The following is a 21,044-nucleotide window of genomic DNA, read 5'->3' on the forward strand; positions in this document are numbered from 1 at the left end:
CTTTTATAATACATTTTTAGTTTTTTTGTTTATAAAAGTAATACAGGCTTATTGTAAAATATTTTAAAAATGGAAAAGTCATACAGAAGAAAATAAAAATCACCTATAGCTCTGTTAGCACCCAGAGATGACCATTTATAACATTTTGATGTATTTCCTCCTACTTTTGTTTCTATGTGCTTGTTTATTATACCATATTTCATCAAATCTAAGATGCTGCCAACTGTAAATATACATTATTTTAAAGGATTTAAGAAAGAAAAACAGCGCCAATTATTATATAAGATACTATCAACTCTAAGATGTATTCCAATTTCAGAGATATTGAAATGTGAAAAAAATGTAGTTGATGAAATACAGCATAATGATTAAGGTATTCTCTACATTTACTACTTTATAAATTGCTTTTCTTAGTATATTACCAATATTTTGGCTGCATATTATGCAGCATGGACGTGTTATGATTTACTTAGGCAATTACAACGTTCAGGTTGTTTACAAATTTTTATTATAAGCAACCCCATGATCAATATCTTTCTACTTACATCTATGGCACTTGTAAGATGATTTACTTAGGGTAAATTACTATAAGTAGAATAACTGGTATATATTTAAATTTTCTGATGTGTCTAGTCAGACTACCCCAAAATTCACTTCATTTAAATAAAATGTGTGTTACACATTTAAAAACAATTTGATAATCAAAACTGGTATCTTACTGTTTAAGCCTGCACTCCTTTGATTGCTGATGAGGTTGAACATCTTCTCAAGTTTAGTGGCCATCTCTGTGTGTGTGTGTGTGTGTGTGTGTGTGTGTGTCTGTGTTTGGTGAACTGCCTATGTACGCTGCATATATTTTATTGAAATACTGTATGTTTCATATTGATTTGTAAGTGCTCTTTAAATGATATTGATACCCTCTGCTTATCATATATTCTGTAAATATATACAAAAATAATCTACAAAAAATACTTTGCTTCAGTCCTTTGTCTTATTTTGTGGTGCTTTCCAGTGTCAGAATTATTATTTTCTTTCTCTCTCTCTGCCTTAGAAAGTTCTTTCTACATGGAAAGAACATGTAAATATTCACCTAGTTTTTCTTCATTTATGATTTATTACACATAATGTTAAATCCACTGGAATTTCATTTCCATAATGTTTTAGTGTTTGAACACTTTTTTCATTGATACAGAAGACAGACTGGTTTCTTGATCACTTTGCCCCTTTATCATCTCATCTGAACTATTTCAAGTTACAAATACAGCCTCTGTGAGAAATGAGACAGTGATATCTAAAACAAGAAATTGGCATATTAAACATTCGAATTTACCTTGTGGCCCAGGAGATGCCACCTTGGGGCCAGTGATCTCCAGGTTTGCTTGGTAACGATGTCCATTTTCTATCTGACTTGTTTCTACTTTTTTCCCAGGAGTTTTCTTATGATCTCCTTTGGGTTTCTTTACACGTTTGACCTGGAATGTAATCTGGGAAACAGAAACATGTTAGGGACAAATGAGACCAGTGATCAAATCTGTCAATGACTTGTGAATACTAGTTAAGAATAACCAAGTCTTGTGCTCAGGTTCTCTCCTTGAATTTAACTCTTAAAGACCTAAATAAAAAATGGTTAGTGAAATGAACAAAATAACCTAGTCTTGAAGAATGTATAGGAGAAACTGAAAAGAAAGATGTCTGAACTGGACAGTTCCAAGTCTGCAGGCTCTGACTGTGGCTTCACACCCATCCCATTTCCTCCTGCCTCCCAGAAGAGCCAGCAATACATAAGTAACATGAAATGCTTCCTCCCGGTAAAATTCCAATGTGAAGGCTGTCCTGGAGTGTGCAGCCAAGTAGTGCCACATATCCAACAGAAACTTCCACTTTGCATACTAGGATCCCCTGAAGGACATGGGCTACAATTTTGTAAGAATTAAGCTGGCAAACTTACCCATTCTGTTGCTTCATCATCTTCACTTCTGCAGTCTCCGTAGCAAGAGCTTCTGGCCACTCCATCCTGGGGACCTTTCTTCAGCACCCGTATTCCTTGTAAGTCTAGACGCCGCCCTTTCATCTCCAGTGCACCCCCAAAGCCTTCCAAAGGCCATGCCTGCTGAAATTCATCCACCAAAGCCAGTATTTCTTCTGACATTTTGGTTTCATCTGAGTTCTCCATCTCGTCAGAGCCATTGCTCTCCTCAACCACCGTACCTGAAATTCAAGGGCCAGCATGTTAGTAAAAGGTACATAGTACTCATTCAAGTCCTTGAGTGACTCCAACCCTGCATCTGGAGAAACGTTTTGGCTCTGCTTAGAGGCACTTCTATAGCCCAATGTGATAAAAATACCATTCAGCATCTTCAAAATACATAATAAAATACCAAGTTTGTCATCTAGCGTTTGCCAAAAGCCTGGCTGAGAACAGTGGCAGCTAGACAGCAGGCAGGCAGAGATTCTCTTATTAGTGAGCATGAGGACAGGTATGTGATATACTATTTTTTAAAAAAGATCCACTTGCTCTACATTCAAAACATAGATGGCAAGGATGAAGCTTATTATGTTATTTAATATATGGGATTCTTCAAGGTTTATTCAAATATCTGGACATAGCTGTGTGTCCAGACCATATAGCTGGCTTAACTGACTTAACTGAAAAATGATTTGTTTAATAGAAAACTATCCTAATTCTACATGAAGGCTCCCATTTTTCACTAATGGCTGATATAAGAAATAGCAATATACTACAATAATTTCTTTCTAAAATGATTACCAAGATATTATTTAGGTGGCTCAAGTCTCTAAAAGACCCCGATGGAAGACTCTCAGCATAATGGCCTAGCAAAAATTCTCTCTCTTGAGAACTCAGTATGTTTCCTTTATTATCCAATGAAGGCTACACAACCCTCTTGAGTTTTCCTCTACGCTTGAATAACAAGGAAGTTCAGAGAAAATCAGCCCGAGTTTCTTAATAGAAGGCTTTCTTTTAAAAAATTCTGCACTACTTAACTTTTCCTGTTTATTTTGTATTAATGGCTGGATGTTACATTGTGCATTCCATGAAAGTTATCCCTAGTCCCTTTAGGAAGTAGATAGGGTACAAGAACAAATAACAAAACATCTCCTTTTGTAACATATACCCACAGGAAAACCTGAGAGCTCTGGGTTGATACCTCACAAAACGCCAGTTTCATTATTCTAGTGCAGTAATCTTCAGTTGGTAATTCTGGCTTGTTCAGGGATTTAGAACATGGTATCACAGCCATGCACCACATAATGAAGTTCTGGTCAATGATGAACTGCATATACCACAGTGGTGCCATAAAATTATAATACTGTATTTCCCCTGTACCTTTTCTGCATTTAAATACGTTTAGAGACGCAAATATTTACCATTGTGTTATGCTTGCCTACAGTGTTTCAGCAGATAAACGTGCTGTAGAAGTTTGTAGCCTAGGAGCAAGAGGCTACACAATATAACACGGGAGCACAGTAGGCTATACCACCTAGCTTTGTGTAAGTAAGTACAGTACACTCTATGATGTTCCCACGATGGTAAAATCACCCAAGGACGCATTTCCTAGAACATATCCCTGTCGTTAGGCAACATACTGGAAAAAAATCATGCTGTTTAGCTACAAAGAGGTCTGCAAACCCAGTAATCCAAGGCTACTGCTTCCCTGTGCTCCTAACATATGGTAATATTTATCATTATTTAAAACTTCTGAGAGAGAGGGGCTTTCATCAATGGAAACTGATATTCAAATGAAGAGAGAATACGGAGCTTGCTGCAGGCTTCTGTTGCTGGTAGCCATTAGGCTTTTCTAAAGGCTGCTGGGGTTGGGGCAAAAGCAATTGCTAAAAAACAACACTAAATATGTACATATTTTTATATTTTCTCCTCACAGGTGAGGAATAAGTAGATTATAAGTGTGCTCTGAGTTAGCAAAAAATAAACCAAACTTTATTGATAGCCTACTATGTGTCTATCTCTGTAAGCTGTAGGTGGGAACAAAAAAAAAATGGAAAGTTTCTAACCTTAAGAAATTAAATATAATGAATTTATAATCAAGTTGGAGACAGAAAACTACATACATGAAATAATAAAGAGAACAATTAACTTTTTTTTTAAGAGGAAAAAATACTTGCATGTAATCACAAAATGCTTCTTAGAGAAAGGCGGACTACCTGAGGCAGGATTTAGACAGACAGAGTAGAGGGCCAGGGAGGTCACTCCCCAGAGTGACTTTTTTTTTTTTTTTTTTTTTTTTTTTTTTTTGAGACAGAGTCTTGTTCTGTCACCCAGGCTGGAGTGCAGTGCAGTGGCGCGATCTCAGCTCACTGAAACCTCTGTCTCCTGGGCTCAAGTGATCCTCCTGCCACAGCCTCCAAAATAGCTGGGATTATAGGTGCAGGCCACCACACCCAGCTAATTTTTTTTGTATTTTTGTAGAGATGGGGTTTCGCTATGTTGACCAGGCTGGTCTTGAACTCCTGACCTCAGGTGATCCGCCTGCCTTAGCCTCTCAAAGTGCTTGGATTCCGGTGTGAGCTACTGCACCCAGCCTTCCAGAGTGACATTTTTTTTAAAAAAAGCATGTATGCATAGACTCATTTGTCCACACACATACATACAGGGATAGTAAAGGCACATGGAAGGCATGACCAATTTCAAATTAATTACAACCAAGAATGTATACAGGGGATAGCAACAAATAAGACACTTAGGAAAGGTAGGTGATGTTACAAATGTGTGAGAAAGTCATGAAGAGGATTCGTTGTAAAGGGAGCCTCTTGTTTCTTAAGCAGAAGAATAACAGGATGAGGGCCATAATAATTACGAAGGTTAAAGTCTTAGAGTAGTAAATCAGTTTGTGTATTGGAACAGGGGTGTTGGACAAGGAAAGAGAAGACAGAAGACAAAGAGACCAATTAGAAAGGTATTTAAGAATCTTTATAAGAGTTATAGAAGTGTCCCAAAGGATTATAAATCATGCTGCTATAAAGACACATGCACACGTATGTTTATTGCAGCACTATTCACAATAGCAAAGACTTAGAATCAACCCAAATGTCCATCAGTGACAGACTGGATTAAGAAAATGTGGCACATATACACCATGGAATACTATATAGCCATAAAAAAGGATGAGTTCGTGTCCTTTGTAGGGACATGGATGCAGCTGGAAACCATCATTCTCAGCAAACTATCACAAGAACAGAAAACCAAACACCGCATATTCTCACTCATAGGTGCGAAATGAACAATGAGATCACTTGGACACAGGAAGGGGAACATCACACACCGGGGCCTATTGTGGGGAGTGGGGAGAGGGGAGGGGGAGGGATAGCATTAGGAGATATACCTAATGTAAATGACGAGTTAATGGGTGCAGCACACCAACATGGCACATGTATACATATGTAACAAACCTGCACGTTGTGCACATGTACCCTAGAACTTAAAGTATTAAAAAAAAAAAAAAAGAGTTATAGAAGTGGGTTGTCTTAAGGTAAAGGGAAAAGGAATTTTTTAAAAAGGGAGGGTAAAGAGGTATACAAGGAAATGTTAATGGAGAAAAATTAGTAATAGGATAGGCTCAAAGATGACTTCAAGATTTTTAAGTCTAATGTGAAAAACTGGGATTTTTAATATATGACTATAGGTTTAGAATCTGTGAATATGTAAACAGAATGATATTTATAAAGACAATGGAGTTAGGAAAGGGCAACAGGATAAAGACTTGGAATTGTAGACACTAGTCATTAATTCATGAAAATATTTGTTGCTGTATCTAGCAATGTGCTGAGGGCTGGGTGGTAACAACCCATGGAACTTACAGTCTAGACAAGAATGGATGGAGGAATGTATCTTCAGATATTGTCCTATATAGAACACTGCCCTACACAACTGTCCTGTACAGCTGAAAATACAGAATTCTGGTTTGGTGAAAGATCTGGATTGTAGAGAGATCTCAGAAGGTTTCGAATTATGCTTGAAGCAAGAGGAATAACTAAATCTTGCTGCTTGTAGGACAGATGGTATGATATAAACTGAAAACGATTTTCGTTACCATGCACCATTTTCACACTGGGAAAAAGAAGAATAAATATTGTGAAGTTGGAGAGAATGTGAGCATCCACAGTGAGGTTTATGTGAGATGTGAGTTCACATCCTTTACGGAGATGAAGCCTATTCCAGGGTAGTGGGAAGGTTTATGGTTGTATCTGAGCCATATTAGGTACTATCAAGAATCACAGGGACTAGGAGAAGTGTTAACAGATGAAGCTATGGGCCAGGCATGGTGACTCACGTCTGTAATCCCAGCACTTTGGGAGGTCGAGGTGGGCGGATCACCTGAGGTCAGGAGTTTGAGAACAGCCTGGCCAACATGGTAAAATCTTGCTTCATAAAAATACAAAAATTAGCCATGTGTGGTGGTGGGCGCCTATAGTCCCAGCTACCTCGAGAGGCTGAGGCAGGAGAATGGCATGAACCCGGGAGGCGGAGCTTGCAGTGAGCCAAGATTGTGCCACTGCACTCCAGCCTGGGCAACAGAGCAAGACGCCATCTCAAAAAAAAAAAAAAAAAAAGAAAGAAAGAAACGTAGCTATGCATATGTAGTTCTGTTGAAAACAAAAAGAAGCTTGAAATGTTCCACACACACCTGGAGATTCATGTTTAAGTCTGGGCACCTCACTTTAGGAGATGTGCAAAGCAGAGCACATTCACAGAAAATATACTTGGCAAAAAGTACTCAAAACTTCAGAAGAGGGACTGAAGAAATCTAGGGGGATCCAGTGGCAGGAAGAGTAGCTGATATATTACACCAAAAATTCGGGCTTGAAAAGATTTTGAAAAATTCCAAGGAGATTACTTCAAAGACAGTGAAGAGACTAGATGCCATAACATTAAGTTATTCAAGGAAGTGGGGACATTTAACTGAAGAGAAGCAAAGACACAGGAAAGGAAGGTAGGCAGGAACAATAACCATTTTCAATACCTACAGGAATGTGCTATTAATGAGAAACAAGACTGACGTTGCTGGCCTCATAAGACAAAACTAGAAATGAGAGGTCATGTTTTAGCTCAATATTAGGAAAGACTTTTGGATCAGATGACAATGGTTATCCAGGAAGAAACTGGGATCACCACACCTGGAATAGAAATAGAAGCCAGTTAATGGCTACAGAGAACACTACTGAGAGGGAGTGGAATATCAGAAGCCGATTAACAGAAGGTGACTATATTTGATAAGAAACAGCATTAACAATCTTGGAAGAGAAGTTTCAAGGAGTTTTAGGGAGCAGAGGATGGAAAGATGAGTGCTACATTCAAAACAAGACAGAAGTAAACATAGCCATAGAAAGAGTTAAAGAACACAAATTCAAAGAGATGACCAGCAAAATCTGACCGAAAACATCTTCCTCCAGAAATCTTGCATGAGTAATATCAATGGGTGCTAGAGTACTTAAGATTGTGGCTTCTAAAGGCAAGTAAGGCACATACTATCTTTAATAACAATACTGTAGAGGGAATATGTCCCTTTGTCTCACAAAAAAGAAAGAGTATTCTAAGGAATTAGACAAACTTGGTTCCAAATTAAGATTACCACCATAGGGCCGGGCGCTGTGGCTCATGATTGTAATCCCAGCACTTTGGGAGGCCGAGGCAGGTGGATTGCCTGAGCTCAGGAGTTTGAGACCAGCCTGGGCAACACAGTGAAAACCCATCTGTACTAAAATACAAAAAAATTAGCTGGGTGTGGTGGCATGTGCCTGTAATCGCAGTTACTTGGGAGGCTGAGGCAGGAGAACTGCTTGAACCCAGGAGGTGGAGGTTGCAGTGAGCCGAGACCGCGCCATTGCACTCCAGCCTGGGTGACAGAGCAAGACTCCTTCTCAAAAATATAAAAAAAGATTACCACCATAGGGCCTTGGGCAATTCTGTTTTGAGTCCTAGGGTTCTCTTGAAAAAGCAGTCATCTGGTTTGAAGTCGATTGGAAAGCTGCAGATATGCTTATGATTTAACATATAAGCAATGACATAAAATTTCAAGCCAGTAATCAGAAAGCACAAAAGACTTAGATTAAATCACTCGGATTAAGGTAGGTAGGGAAATCATTCTCTTCTGAGCAGAAAACAATAATCATAAGTATTCGTTGCCACCAGTGGTGTTCTTCCTTTTTCTAGCTGGGTCAGTATAGCAAGAGAAAACTGGGAACTCTGAGTAGATAACCTAGAAAAGCAAACAGGGAACCTTTCCTGTAACAATTCTTGTGCAAATATATTATGGCTCCCTTGAACTGATGTTTACTGATCATGTACTATGTGTATGTGCTTGCAAAGACTTTGACTCCTGAAGTTGCAGTTATACCTATGTTTGTAGAACATTTACTGGGTTCTGAGTACCAGGCACTAAAATAAATGCTTCACCAAGTTATTTCATTTAAATACTCAAAACCACTCTATGAAGCATTTTTGTTGGTTTGTTTTTAAATAAATGAGGTAAGAAAGGCTCAGGAAGATTAAGTAACTTGCAAATCTGATCAGATCTACATTTTAGAAACAACTCTTTGGACGTACAAAAAATTAGTAACATTGGTTGTTTCCACTTTTAAAATTCTGTATTGATTACATGTATTATCTTTCTTCACATACAGATTAAAATAAAAGACTAGATTTAGAGAGCCAAATTGAGACGCTACTGCAATAGTGCAGGCAGAAATGAAGAAAGTCTGAATTCAAGCAGTGGCAGAGGGAATGAATGAAGAGATATAGATGCAACAGGTCTGAGAGATTGACTGGATACAGTGGTGTCTGGGTGAGTTGTGCTGTTGTTAACAGAGATCAGGAATGTAGAAATTAGAAGTATTTCAGAAAATAGGGCCCATATGAGGAGAAGTTCAATTCTGGATATGTTACATTTAAGTGCCTATGGCACATCCAGATGAAGAGTACACTAAAAAAAAAAAAAAAAAAAAAAAAAAAAAAAAAAGTAGAAATAAGATCTGGAGTTGTAGAGAATGTCTTAGCTGAAATATAGGTCTGGAGTCATTGGTGTAGTCAAGGGTATTTGAATCACCAAGAGATAATACGTAGAAGGACGAGAATAGAAGGTCAAAGTCAGGATCCTGGATAACCCAACAAATAAAGGGCAGAATAAAGAGTAAGTGAAATCAATTTTAAAAGATGGTGTGTGGATAGAAGAAAGCCAAGAGAAAGTGATATTCCAGAAGCCAAGAGGAAAGAAGAGAGTTTCAAGAAGTGGGGAGGAGTTATGCATAGTTCCAGGTACAGTAAAGTGGTCAAGTGGGTGAATACTAAAAAGAAGTCATGCATTTTGGCAATTCTGATAATCTAAGCAAGAACCATTTAGTACAATATAGCTCAAAATGTGGTCATAAAATGGAATCTTGGGAGAGGGCGTAATAGGTAAGCCCATTATTCCAAATCTTCATATTTTATTGGGTTAGTGTAAAAGCAACTTTTGTTCCTTTTACAATGATTTACTCAATATACTAGTAACATTAAGAAGACTGATACATAAACAAATCAGATTTGTTCTAGCAACAGAAGACACTGAAGTAGAGAACAAAGAAAGTGTGAAGAACACCTTCACACTATAGTTTGTCTTCTGCCTCACCACCTAGGGGTCACCCTCATGATGCTACAATATGATTGTTAAAAGAAGGAAACAAATTCTTAAAAGTAGAGAAAAGCCTAAGCTTAAAGCTTGAGAGTTGATTTTTCCCCAGAAGCACAGCTTAGGTCAAATCAACTTACTTTCAAGTCTAAGGGCATCTGAGTCCCTCCCTGAATTCTCAACAGAGAACACAGGGTCCTCCTCTGTTCCTCTCTCAGAGGGCTCTTCTTCAGCAGCATCCAGTGACTGTGAGTTGTCAAAATATTTCTGTTTGTCATGGCTGTTGTCCAGGGTTTTTTCATGACAATTACCTCAATGACAAGAGACACAGATATAGCACATTAGAAATATCTCTCTTGTGTAGTACTATAGTACAAGGTCCTAAAATATCAAGAAGAGCAAAAATGTGACAATGCTGGTTTTTCTTCAGAACATACAAAAATCAGTGAGCTGCAGCACCCAAAGCCAGATCATTACTGTGATTCAAGCTTTTGCAATGAAGTTCAAGTTTCAGTTGTAGGCTATTGTCAAGTATTTGGGAGGATAAAAACAACTGTAACAACAAAGATTAAGCCCCAAGACCTTGTTCCATTCATAACGGCCATGAAATATTTTCTTGAAGTTAGAAGTATCATCAAAAAGTTTTCCTTCTATTTGTGAGAAATGACAGGTTAATACCTGGATAAGTCTGAGATAAATTATAGCAGAGAAAAATACTATTTTTGCATCATGGCTTAAAATGAGATATATCAAAAGATGACAAATTATTAAAAATTAAAAGCCAAAGAATTAAAGGGAGATGATGGCAGAAAGTTAACAATTAAGACTGCAATGTAACATCTGGAAATGTTTTGGAACGTTTCTTTTGGAAAACAAGTTCTGGTCATGTCAATAAAAATAACTTTTGGCACATATAGTGGGAATGACCTCTACAGCGACTTTTACCTATGAGTTAAAGGATTTTGATCCTATTAAGAGTTTTGTGTTAGTATGAACCAAAACCCCCACTATTCAGCTCTACCTGATGGTCATTCTCTGGGTAGGAGAGTATGTTACCAGATAGTTGTATCTAATATGGCAGCAATCTGGCTGACATCTGTCCCTCCTTTGACTACCCTTGGTTAGTTCTAGCTGATCTGGCAAGCTGAATAGCTATCCTCTTTGCCCGCTGTGTTCCATGGACATTGTCAATGAAAATGCATTTCCAATGGAGAATCACAGCTTTCCTGTTAGAGGAAAATTCTTTGGTTAAGAGTGTAGAAGTAGCTGCTCTCCTTTACCAGAACATTCAAACACACTCTAAGTTTATTCTTCAGAGAATGTTGTCTCAAAGATAGACCGATCTATCTATCCATCTATCTATCTATCCTTCTATCAATCAATCAATCATCTTATCTATATGTACAGATTCACCAAATCAAGCTCTCTCTACATGAACGGAAACACAAGATGTCTCTTTCTTGACTGATGGCTCTCTTAGATTTCACAATTTACGGAAGTACTTCTAATGCCATCTCCCTTACTGTGCCAAGAAACTGTAATGGACTCAAAGCCTTTTCCAACTTAATGACTTTAGAGTAAGGGGACCACATGTTTAGAGAGTCACTTTCCATTTTCCACTTTTACACTATTATACATTGGAGGCTACCATATTTAACAAGACTATGTCAGAAATTGAGGATTCTTTTAAGAGTTTCAGCTCTCAAGAAATTGACAAACAACTTGGGGAGACAGTAAATACAAGAAACAAAGAACACTTGTTCCAAATAAGTGCTTCAGAGAATAAGCTTAGAACTCGAATTTTAAAGAATAGGCAGGACTTATAGAAGGAGAACTACAGGAAATAGAAGAAATATTTTTTGAATGCTTTATATTTTTTCATCCACTTTATCCTCATAAAAACCGTGTGCATCTTCATTTCACGAATGAGGAAACTGATTCTCAGTGAAATAAAGTAACTTGCCTAAAGTCAAAAGTAGTAGATCTGAGATCTGGATCTGAGATCTTTATCTTATTACAAGGCTTCTAGGCTTCCCCCTGGTCAGTAGGGAAGGCAGCATTCTAGGCAAGGAAGAATAAAGTGTTGGGCAAAGCAACAGGGACAGAAATTCTCATTTGTGTTTGGGAGCAGTGAAAAGTACAGCTTGATAAAGACTGAGTGTGGTGTATGTGTGTGTGTGCGCGCCTGCCCATGGAGGGCTAATGGGAAAGAAGCCACGAGCAAGGGGTGTGTGTGTGTGTGTGTGTGTGTGTATGTCCGCCCATGGAGGGCTAATGGGAAAGAAGTCATGAGCAATGGTAGTTGCTTTCTTTCTCCAGATTCTCCTATGACAGGACAGAGGTTGTTAATTTGCCCTCACTTCTGTTTTCACCATCTGGTATGTGTAGTTAAGTCAGGGGAGCTAAACATAAGAGCATTAAAATAAAACAGAATCATGACATCAACCAACTCTGCACACCCAATTGAGTATAATTTATTATGAAGAACATCACACTTCTCAGAGACAATTCTTAATTGGGATATAAATAAGCATGACTATTAAAAGCAAAGAGGAAATAATTATGACAATGATGCTGATTAAAGCATTCTTCACATTGACTGACACAGGTTGTATAAAACATTATAAAAGCAAAGGACAAACCTTTAGCACTAGAACCCAGTGAAATTCTGTGTTTTCTGAAGTTGATTTCCTCCTTCAACATTTGATTCTCTTCTGTTTCTCTCCCACCCTCTGCCCACAGTAAAAATTTAATTGGTCTCATCTTTTTAAACTTATACAATACGAAAAAATACCTTGTAGGTAATTTATAAAATATTGTGTGCACAAGTGACCCTGAAGCTAAATTACTCCTTCTGCATGACCTCAAACTCAGACATCTTGTGCAAGCCATGTGCATTCTAAGAATGTCTTGTCCTCAAATTCAGGAAATTGGGGCCAGCATCTCTCAGAGGGAGACGAGAAGAATCAGGGAGGAGAACGGGAGGAATAAAAAAAGAATAAGAGGTTTGTGTTAGGGTATTTCTCGGAAGTAGGCATCAAAATGATCACATAAAAGCTACATGCTTTAAGATTAGAATTGTGAATACTAACTTTCTTACAATAAACTATTAAAAACAGACCAGTTTGGCCAGGTGCGGTGGCTCACGCCTATAATTCCAGCACTTTGGGAGGCCGAGGCAGGAGGATCATGAGATCAAGAGATCGAGACCATCCTGGCCAACATGGTGAAACCCCATCTCTACTAAAAATATAAAAATTAGCTGGGAATGGTGGCGCATGCCTGTAGTCCCAGCTACTCAGGAGGCTGAGGCAGGAGAATCACTTGAACCTGGGAGGCGGAGGTTGTGGTGAGCCGAGACTGCACCACTGCACTCCAACCTGGTGACAGAGTGAGATTCCTTCTCAAAACAAAACAAAACACCCAAAAAACCAACAACAACAACAAAAAAACCAGACCAGTTTAGGATTCTGATATGATTTGCATACATAGTTTGGCGATATTTGCATTGCCTAATTTTTAAAATTACTCCTTCCAGTTTCTAAGGGTAAATGAAGTATTTCAGAAGAACTTAAAATTTCTCTTCTTTAGACTACAGTATAGGTCTGCTCCAGCTCAAAGGGGAACTAAAAAAACTGGCCTTTGTGGAAAAATATTGCCTGTTTTCCTGGCAGAGGTCGGAATGATGTTCTCATTAAAGAAACACAGGAAAATATTGGAGAAGGAAAAATGGAAAGATACCTGGAAAGTAGCAAGTCATCTTCTATGCATAAGACTTATTTTTTGCTGACACAAAATGGGGAGATTCTATGACTTACACTAACCTTGAGAGGTATGATTTTTCTTTAAAGGAACAACACTATTTAAATCAAATGCTTTAGGTAACAAGGTCCCAGGTGACAACGGAAAACACTTTTCTGTGTAATGCTGTTACTTGCTTGCAAAGCATTTAGCATCTAATTCAAATTCTGGCAGTTTGGTTTTTCTTAGAAGTAAGAGACTACAAGACTATCAACTAAGTGTAAAACTCCAAAAAGGGTATTTCTGATTCTGGAACTACTATGAGATCCTAGTATATTAACATTATTTTCTACACTTAGAGTATCTCCTGCATAAATAGCGTTATTAATACTAACCTATCCTACAAGGGTGTTTGGAAAAACAACTACATATTTAATATACCTTGTCAAAGTAAAGTCTCCTGAGGGGTAAAGACACAACTTACCATGTCGCCAAACAGTTTTTCAAAGTATACTAAGGTCTCAGGATCTCCTATCTTCTCATCTTAATTGTTTACAAATTGCTAGAAGATTATTTTCTACTTTCCAATTAGAGTTGGGTAAACACATATTTGTTAAAAAGAATGCTTACCTTCTAAATCTCATATATTGGTAGAGATTCCTGGTTGGGTAACTTAGGATGCTTTTTGGTTAGTTATAATAAAGAAATGCCACAAATGAATTGAGAGGCATCAAAACTTGGTAAGAGCCAAGTAACTAAAGCCAGCACCAATGATAAGATCATGTGGTTGTTTTAGCATTAGAGCAGTGGTTATGGGTACAGACTGGGGCAAGACAAGTTACTTTTACCTTTTTGTGAATCAGTTTCCTCATCTACAAACTGAGTTTTTTGTTTTTGTTTTTTAAGAGGTGGGGGTCTCACTATGTTGCCCAGGCTAGACTTGAACTCCTGGGCTCAAGTGATCCTCTTACCAGCCTCCCGGTGTGTGCCACTGCACCCGGCTGCAAACTGAGCTTAATAATAATATCCATTTCGTTAGGTTGTTGAGAATTATATGCAAAGAGCCAGACCACTGCCCAGCACATGGTAAGATGCTAATATTATTAGCCCCTGACTCCCTGAAAAGCTGCACTGGAATAGTAAGTTATCCCAATGTAATCTTTTTAAAGTAAGGCCTTTTAGTTATAGCCAACTCAGAATCTCTAGTATGATCAATTAACCGGCTATTAGAAATTATCAGGGTATCCATCTCACGCCAGTTAGAATGGTGATCATTAAAAAGTCAGGAAACAACAGATGTTGGAGAGGATGTGGAGAAATAGGAACACTTTTACACTGTTGGTGGGAGTGTAAATTAGTTCAACTGAAGACAGTGTGGCGATTCCTCAACGATCTAGAACTAGAAATACCATTTGACCCAGCGATCCCATTACTGGGTATATACCCCCAAGGATTATAAATTATGCTACTATAAAGACACGTGCACACGTATGTTTACTGCAGCACTATTCACAACAGCAAAGACTTGGAACCAACCCAAATGCCCATCAATGATAGACTGGATAAAGAAAATATGGCACATATACACCATAGAATACTATGCAGCCATAAAAAAGGATGAGTTCATAATCTTTGCACAGACATGGATGAAGCTGGAAGTCATCATTCTCCACAAACTAACACAGAAAGAGAAAACCAAACACTGCAGGTTCTCACTCATAAGTGGGAGCTGAACAATGAGAACATATGGAAACAGGGAGAGGACCATCACATGTCAGGGGGTGGGGGGCTAGGAGAGGGGTAGCCATTAAGAGAAATACCTAATGTTGATGACAGGTTGATGAGTGCAGCAAACCACCATGGCACATGTATACGTATGTAACAAACCTGCATGTTCTGCACATGTATCCCAGAACTTAAAGTATAATAATAATAATAATTAAAAAAAGAAGTTATCAAGGTATCTGTGTAATTTCAACTTTCTGTGTGTGTATGTTTGTGTGCATGTATGTAGGGGATACTGGAGGCAGCACAGAGTCCATTTCTACCAATCTTTTAGAAGAAAGCAGCAATTAATTCAGATCAAACTCCTTAGCATATCTAAGCCCCAAATTATTTAGTACACTTAGAAATTAGTCTCACAGTCGGCTCTGTGCTCTCTAAAGGACATTTTAATAGACAGACTGCCTTACAATATGAAAAAAGGCTACAGGTACCATGTTAACTATACTCTTTGCTGTTCAATAACTCCCTCCTTCTAGGTTTTTTGTTTTTTGTTTTGAGACAGAATTGCTCTGTCACCCAGCTGGAGTGCAGTGGCATGATCTGGGCTCACTGCAACCTCTGCCTTCCAGGCTCAAGCCATCCTCCCACCTCAGCCTCTAGAGTAGAGACAGGGTTTCAGCATGCTGCCCAGGCTGGTCTCAAACTGCAGAGCTCAAGTAATCTGCCCTCTTTGGCCTCTCAAAGTGCTGGGATTACAGGCACGAGCCACTGTGCCCAGCCCCCTCTAGTCTGTTAATCTTATTTCACTCCTTCCCCAAACATACTTTTTGCTTTCATACAATAAATATGTTATATTCCTATGCAACTTATTACATAACTAATTTCTAAGACATAAATAATAAACTGATTTGTAATACGAGCCATAATTCAAAATTTAAGGCAAAGATGTTATAAAAGTGGTCTTTGTGAAACAGTGGAATATTCTGTTTTCCTACCATCCCTGCTTGAACAGGCTTATATTATACTCTACGGTCTCCTTTCTTCTGCCTTTCAGAAAAGTTACCCTACAGGAAGCATTCTGATAGATTCAATTAAAGTACCTAGGTAGAAAATACAGACATCATCATCCTTTTAACAGGTATGAGTGACTTTTTATATAGTATTTTCTCCTTACCTTTCTACCCAACTGCACTCAAAATTATGCAGTTAAAAATGATTTCTTTTGGAAATAGGTAGCTTAGAAACACATGGTGACTGTTTCCTTTTATTATAATTTAAGCTACCTAATAACACTATTTCGTATTTATCTTTAGTAAAATATAATCTGTCTTTTAGAAAAGATAGCAAAATGCCATGAACAAAAATATATCTTTCAGTTGTTCACCACTGTCATACAAAATTACTTAAAAATATTACCAGGAAGCTTTTACTACAGGTGACATGTGGGACTTTGGTACCACACAGAGTAACAGGTGTAGCTGAGGAAGAAGACCTTACTGGGAATAGATACCTTTATGATTTTCACCTCCAGCGGTTATAACAGAGTCTAACAGACCTTTTACCAAGAGGAACACTTCCATGGTATAAATTCAAATCCTGCCTCAGTTGCAGCCTTACTGTACAAACTTGGGCAAATCAATTTACATCTCTGTGTCTAGGATGTTTTACTCTGAAAGGGAGAGACAAACTACTGTCCTACTGTCAGAGGATTCTTGGGAAACATCGTTAATGAAACCACTGCTAATATAAGCATACAGAACCTGAATCTGGGTGAAACCTAGGTTGCCGATGACTGCATCTGAGAGACAAATGAAGATGCCTCACCTCCTCTACCCTGTTTTATCCTCTATTTGGAAAAGAAAAAATAAATTATTTGAAAAGAAATAATGGCTCCTTAGACCTGTTCTCATTCAGTAATTACTGCTGAATGAAATTCTTTGCAGAATGTTTTAAAATAATGGTTATGTACTGACTGACCTCAAAAGTACAATGGCAGAGAGAAACAGACCATATTAAAGACTTGAAATCAGCACTCTCTCCTGGTGAGGTGATTAAGTCAGAAGAGTTTACAGGAAAAAAAAAAAGGAAAGAAAGAAAAGTATGTGATTCCCAAATATGAATGTGTGTGTGTGTGTGTGTGTGTGTGTGTGTGTGTGTGTGTGTATGTGTGTGTGTGTGTGTTTCCCTTTTACTACATATCCTGGAGTTGAATTCTATCCTGGGAAATACTCTGTTCACACATGGTCACACCTGGAACTTGCTTTGCCCAAGAACTTAGAGCTGAATTGATTTCTGCAGACCTATATGCCCCTGCATCCCACATGCCCTGCCTCCTTTTAGAGTAGAGAAAGGAGAACTGGCTATAAATCTGGCCTCTTGGTCTTGCCATGTAGCCTTCTCTTAAATGACTAAAGCACAGGAAGCAAAGTCAGCACCAGTTGAGACACAGATACCATGACATGTAGGCTGTGTTAGAAACTATTTTAATGAAGAATCCAGGGTTTCAGCAGTTATAAGTGCTTCTAGAAAGGTAAATGATCAGATTACATATCTAAAGCAAATTTAAAATTCATTGTAAGTTTACTATGAGACTTTTCCATGCAGAAATTATATTGAAAAATAAAATTAACAGACATAGCTATTTTTTTTTTTTAATTTAAATCTCTGGCTTACTTCAGCCTAGGGAACTTTTCTTTAAGCAAGATTACTGGGGAAACAAATTCAACAGACTTCCTGAGACTGACCCATAGTGTTAGTTTTCAATGAGGGTCAGGAGAGCCATTAGTTTATAACTTTCATTAAAAACAGGAGGGACTGAGGGTGGGACAATACAGGCCACTTGTTAGATGTGTTAGCTCCTAGTGGACCAGCAAGACAATACAATTCCATTTTTCTTCTCCCTCTTACAGCGGGAACTGTAGACTTTAAAGGAGATTTGTATCTACTTATGTACATTGAGGGGGGTTTCCTAGGAAAGCACTCTGGGCAAACTTTGGGTAGGTACAAGTTAATTACTCTTTATTACATTTAATACTTAGTTACCTGAGTAGTTCAGACTTGAAATATCATCAGCTACTTTGCCATTAAAGAATATTCTATGTGCTAAATGTTGGGGGGAAGAGCATGGAATGCTTGGTGAGCTGGGGTATGCAGGTGGAAAAAGGATAGGTTTCTGTACTCAAGGAGCTAGGAGAGTCTTATTAGAGAGTTGTGTGATGTACACAGATAACTAACATGGCAAGTCAAAGGAGCCAAAGGAGAGGCACAATTAAATTGTCTGATTACACATTACTTGTAATTAGGAGATCAAGTAAGGCATATGGTGGAAGTGGGTCTTGAAAGATGGGTAAAAATGGTACTTTTGTGTGTGTGTGCTGTGGGAAAGAGCTGGAGAGTTATGGGATAGAGCTGCAGAAAAAAATGTGTGCTAACTCATCAAACTAGCAAAGCAGGATGTATGTAGTCAAGAAAACTACCCGCAATAGCATCATCATTTGGTACCAAGATTTGGTACAATTTCCATGGATTCTGCAAAAGGCAGATGTCATAAAGTTCTTCTAGTCAATGACTTTAAAATACAACCTATCTTTCTGATTCCATCACACACTCTTACAGTGAGTCTGCTTCACTCAATTCTTAAACTTAGAACAAGCCTACAAACAGTTGGAGGGGGCTTAGATTTCCTAGCTACCCACAACCATTAGTGTTTACCATCTGCCTCTCCTTTTTCCTGCTATGAGTGGTCACCTGCTGACGCAGAGGAAAGTGATCTAGTAGGAAAGTGATCAACAGACTTCGTTTACGTAACAAGTATGATATTTAGGCCAACCAAATGTCCTTTGCATTGGTATAGGTAGTAAGTATATTTAAACCAAAGTTTTAAATATGGTATCGATGTTTAAAACTTACTAGCAAACTAGACTTGGTTTAGGTAGTAAGTATGATATTTAAACTTACCATTGGTATAGGTAGTAAATTTGATATTTAAACCAACAGACCTTGTACATCGAACAACTCTCTAACAAGACTCTCCTAGCTCCCTGAGAGCAGAAACCAATCCTTAATTATGCCCAGCACTTTTTGGGCTTATTAGGCTTGCCTTTTTCCCCTAGAGCAAGGACACAGAGCAAGGCTGAGGCTAATGAAGTTACAAAGGCTATTTTGTCTTTTGTCCTCCTCAAATTAAATGAATTACAAGGACAGTATCTTCAAATGAGAACTCAAGATCCTAGTTATTCCATAATTGATCAAAATTTGAGTCTAGTAATACCTCATAGGTCCTACATAGAAGGAAAAAGATCAAGCACTAGGAAATGTCCTTTGCATTGGTAGAGGTAGCAAGTATGATATTCAAATCAAAGTTTTAAAAATCCCACTGAAGTCCCTCTATCAAACAATGTTATGAGCAGAGACTTGTGGATGGATCTCGGTAATAAAGCTTTCTAATTCCCTGATTGCAGATCCTGCCTCAAGGGTATGGAATTAAGACAGGCACTTTAATTTGAACACATCTACTTACACCTAAGTAAATATGGCCAAAGCATGATCAAGGGGAAAGTTTGATATCATGTATTTTGGCTACATATTGTTTCCTCTTGCTTTATGCCACCAAATGAAAGTCACCTGGCGGCACTCACCTCAGTGGCCACTTTGCAGGTAATAACATGGTTTCCAGGATCTTACTCAGTCTCTCCCAACTTTCAACATTTATGGCTTTTAGCCAGTGTACTGTGAGAGGGGTGGTGAATTGATTATTAATTTGTTCATATTAGGTTTTTCTCTAGCTGTATTTCTCATCGTCAAGCAAAATAGGGCTTTATTATTAGAGAGGTGCAGCAGGAATCAGAAAACTTGCTTGACAGCAGTACCCCCTCAGCTGCCATGGACCTCTAGCTCTTTTTCCTGAAATGTACTTAGGCAAATTGTGCTTATTACTTTCTATAATCATCTCACTGTATATCTGTGACCTGACTGGGTTATTAACAAAGCCTGACAGCTAAAGAGGATTAAAGGATGGCAAAATTTGAATGACAAATTTAGGTTTGTTCCTATAAAAGGCAACTAAACGGGAAGACAAATCCAAAGCTATGGTCTTTTCAATATCTGTGAAACGTGATTTAAATTTCTCCTGCATCTTTGAAATAATAATTATTATAAACTTTGCTGGTTAGGGAAAAGTAACAGATTACTGAAATTTTCCTGGCCAAAGAGTGGCTCAGTATGAAATAAATTCAACCACTAGTAATAAATACTAGCGATGCAAGAAAACAGGGGGAGAAAAACTCAAACAGCATACACATGTCCACTTACATATGGCAGGCATCCTCAGTCTTACGTGCTTTAAAATCTCACGAATGCTCTTTTCTAATGATTATCAGACTCACGGCTTTATATACATCAGGTCATGGAACTGAGAAGAGATCACCCAATGATTAAATTTGAAAAGGGGTTTACATAGTTGGTGCTGTTTTAAAAAAATAGTCTAAAACTAGGAACTCATTTCAACTGTCTCAAAGCAAACATAATTTTCTGAGGCACAAATCACTTAGAAATTTTAAAAAGAACCCGCTCTACCAACGTAGAGTAAGTTGTCTGTGTATTTTGCCAATTAGAATAATTTTTTCTTTTTTTTTTTAGGAGACAGGTGTCCCATCATGTTTCCCAGGTTGGGGGCAGTAGTGTGATCAGTGCTTCATAGTCCTGGTCTCCAGTGATCCTCCCACCTCAGCTTTCTAAGTAGCTGGGACTACTGTGCACACCCCACAAGCCCAGCTAGAATCATCTTTCTGAATGGAGAAGAGTTGTATAAATGCTTGCTACCTAAGATGGCAAAGCTTAACATTACGTAAACTGAAATGTCTCCAAAACATCTACAATGATGAAGGAAACTCAAGATTTAGACAACGTCCAATGAACTTGCCTAACTCACTACACACA

The 21,044-nt window shown here is 38.1% G+C and overlaps 1 protein-coding gene across 7 annotated transcripts in view; it reads right to left on the reverse strand.

Moving 5' to 3' along the window:
* Positions 1–21,044, reverse strand: part of TTC17 (tetratricopeptide repeat domain 17) — a 139,182-nt gene that overhangs the window by 46,378 nt on the left and 71,760 nt on the right. For 4 of the 7 annotated variants that reach the window (XM_065528282.2, XM_005578145.5, XM_074013913.1 and 1 more), the window contains 3 exons: positions 9,782–9,952; positions 1,949–2,208; positions 1,331–1,484 (listed from right to left, as the gene is read on the reverse strand). In XM_065528282.2, coding sequence (XP_065384354.1) covers positions 1,331–1,484; positions 1,949–2,208; positions 9,782–9,952 — 585 coding nt within the window. The remainder of the gene's footprint in view (positions 1–1,330; positions 1,485–1,948; positions 2,209–9,781; positions 9,953–21,044) is intronic. The other 3 variants (XM_065528283.2, XM_005578147.5, XM_074013914.1) reach the window with 1 other exon arrangement.

Source organism: Macaca fascicularis, chromosome 14 (assembly GCF_037993035.2).
Source record: "Macaca fascicularis isolate 582-1 chromosome 14, T2T-MFA8v1.1".
Lineage (NCBI taxonomy): Eukaryota > Metazoa > Chordata > Mammalia > Primates > Cercopithecidae > Macaca > Macaca fascicularis.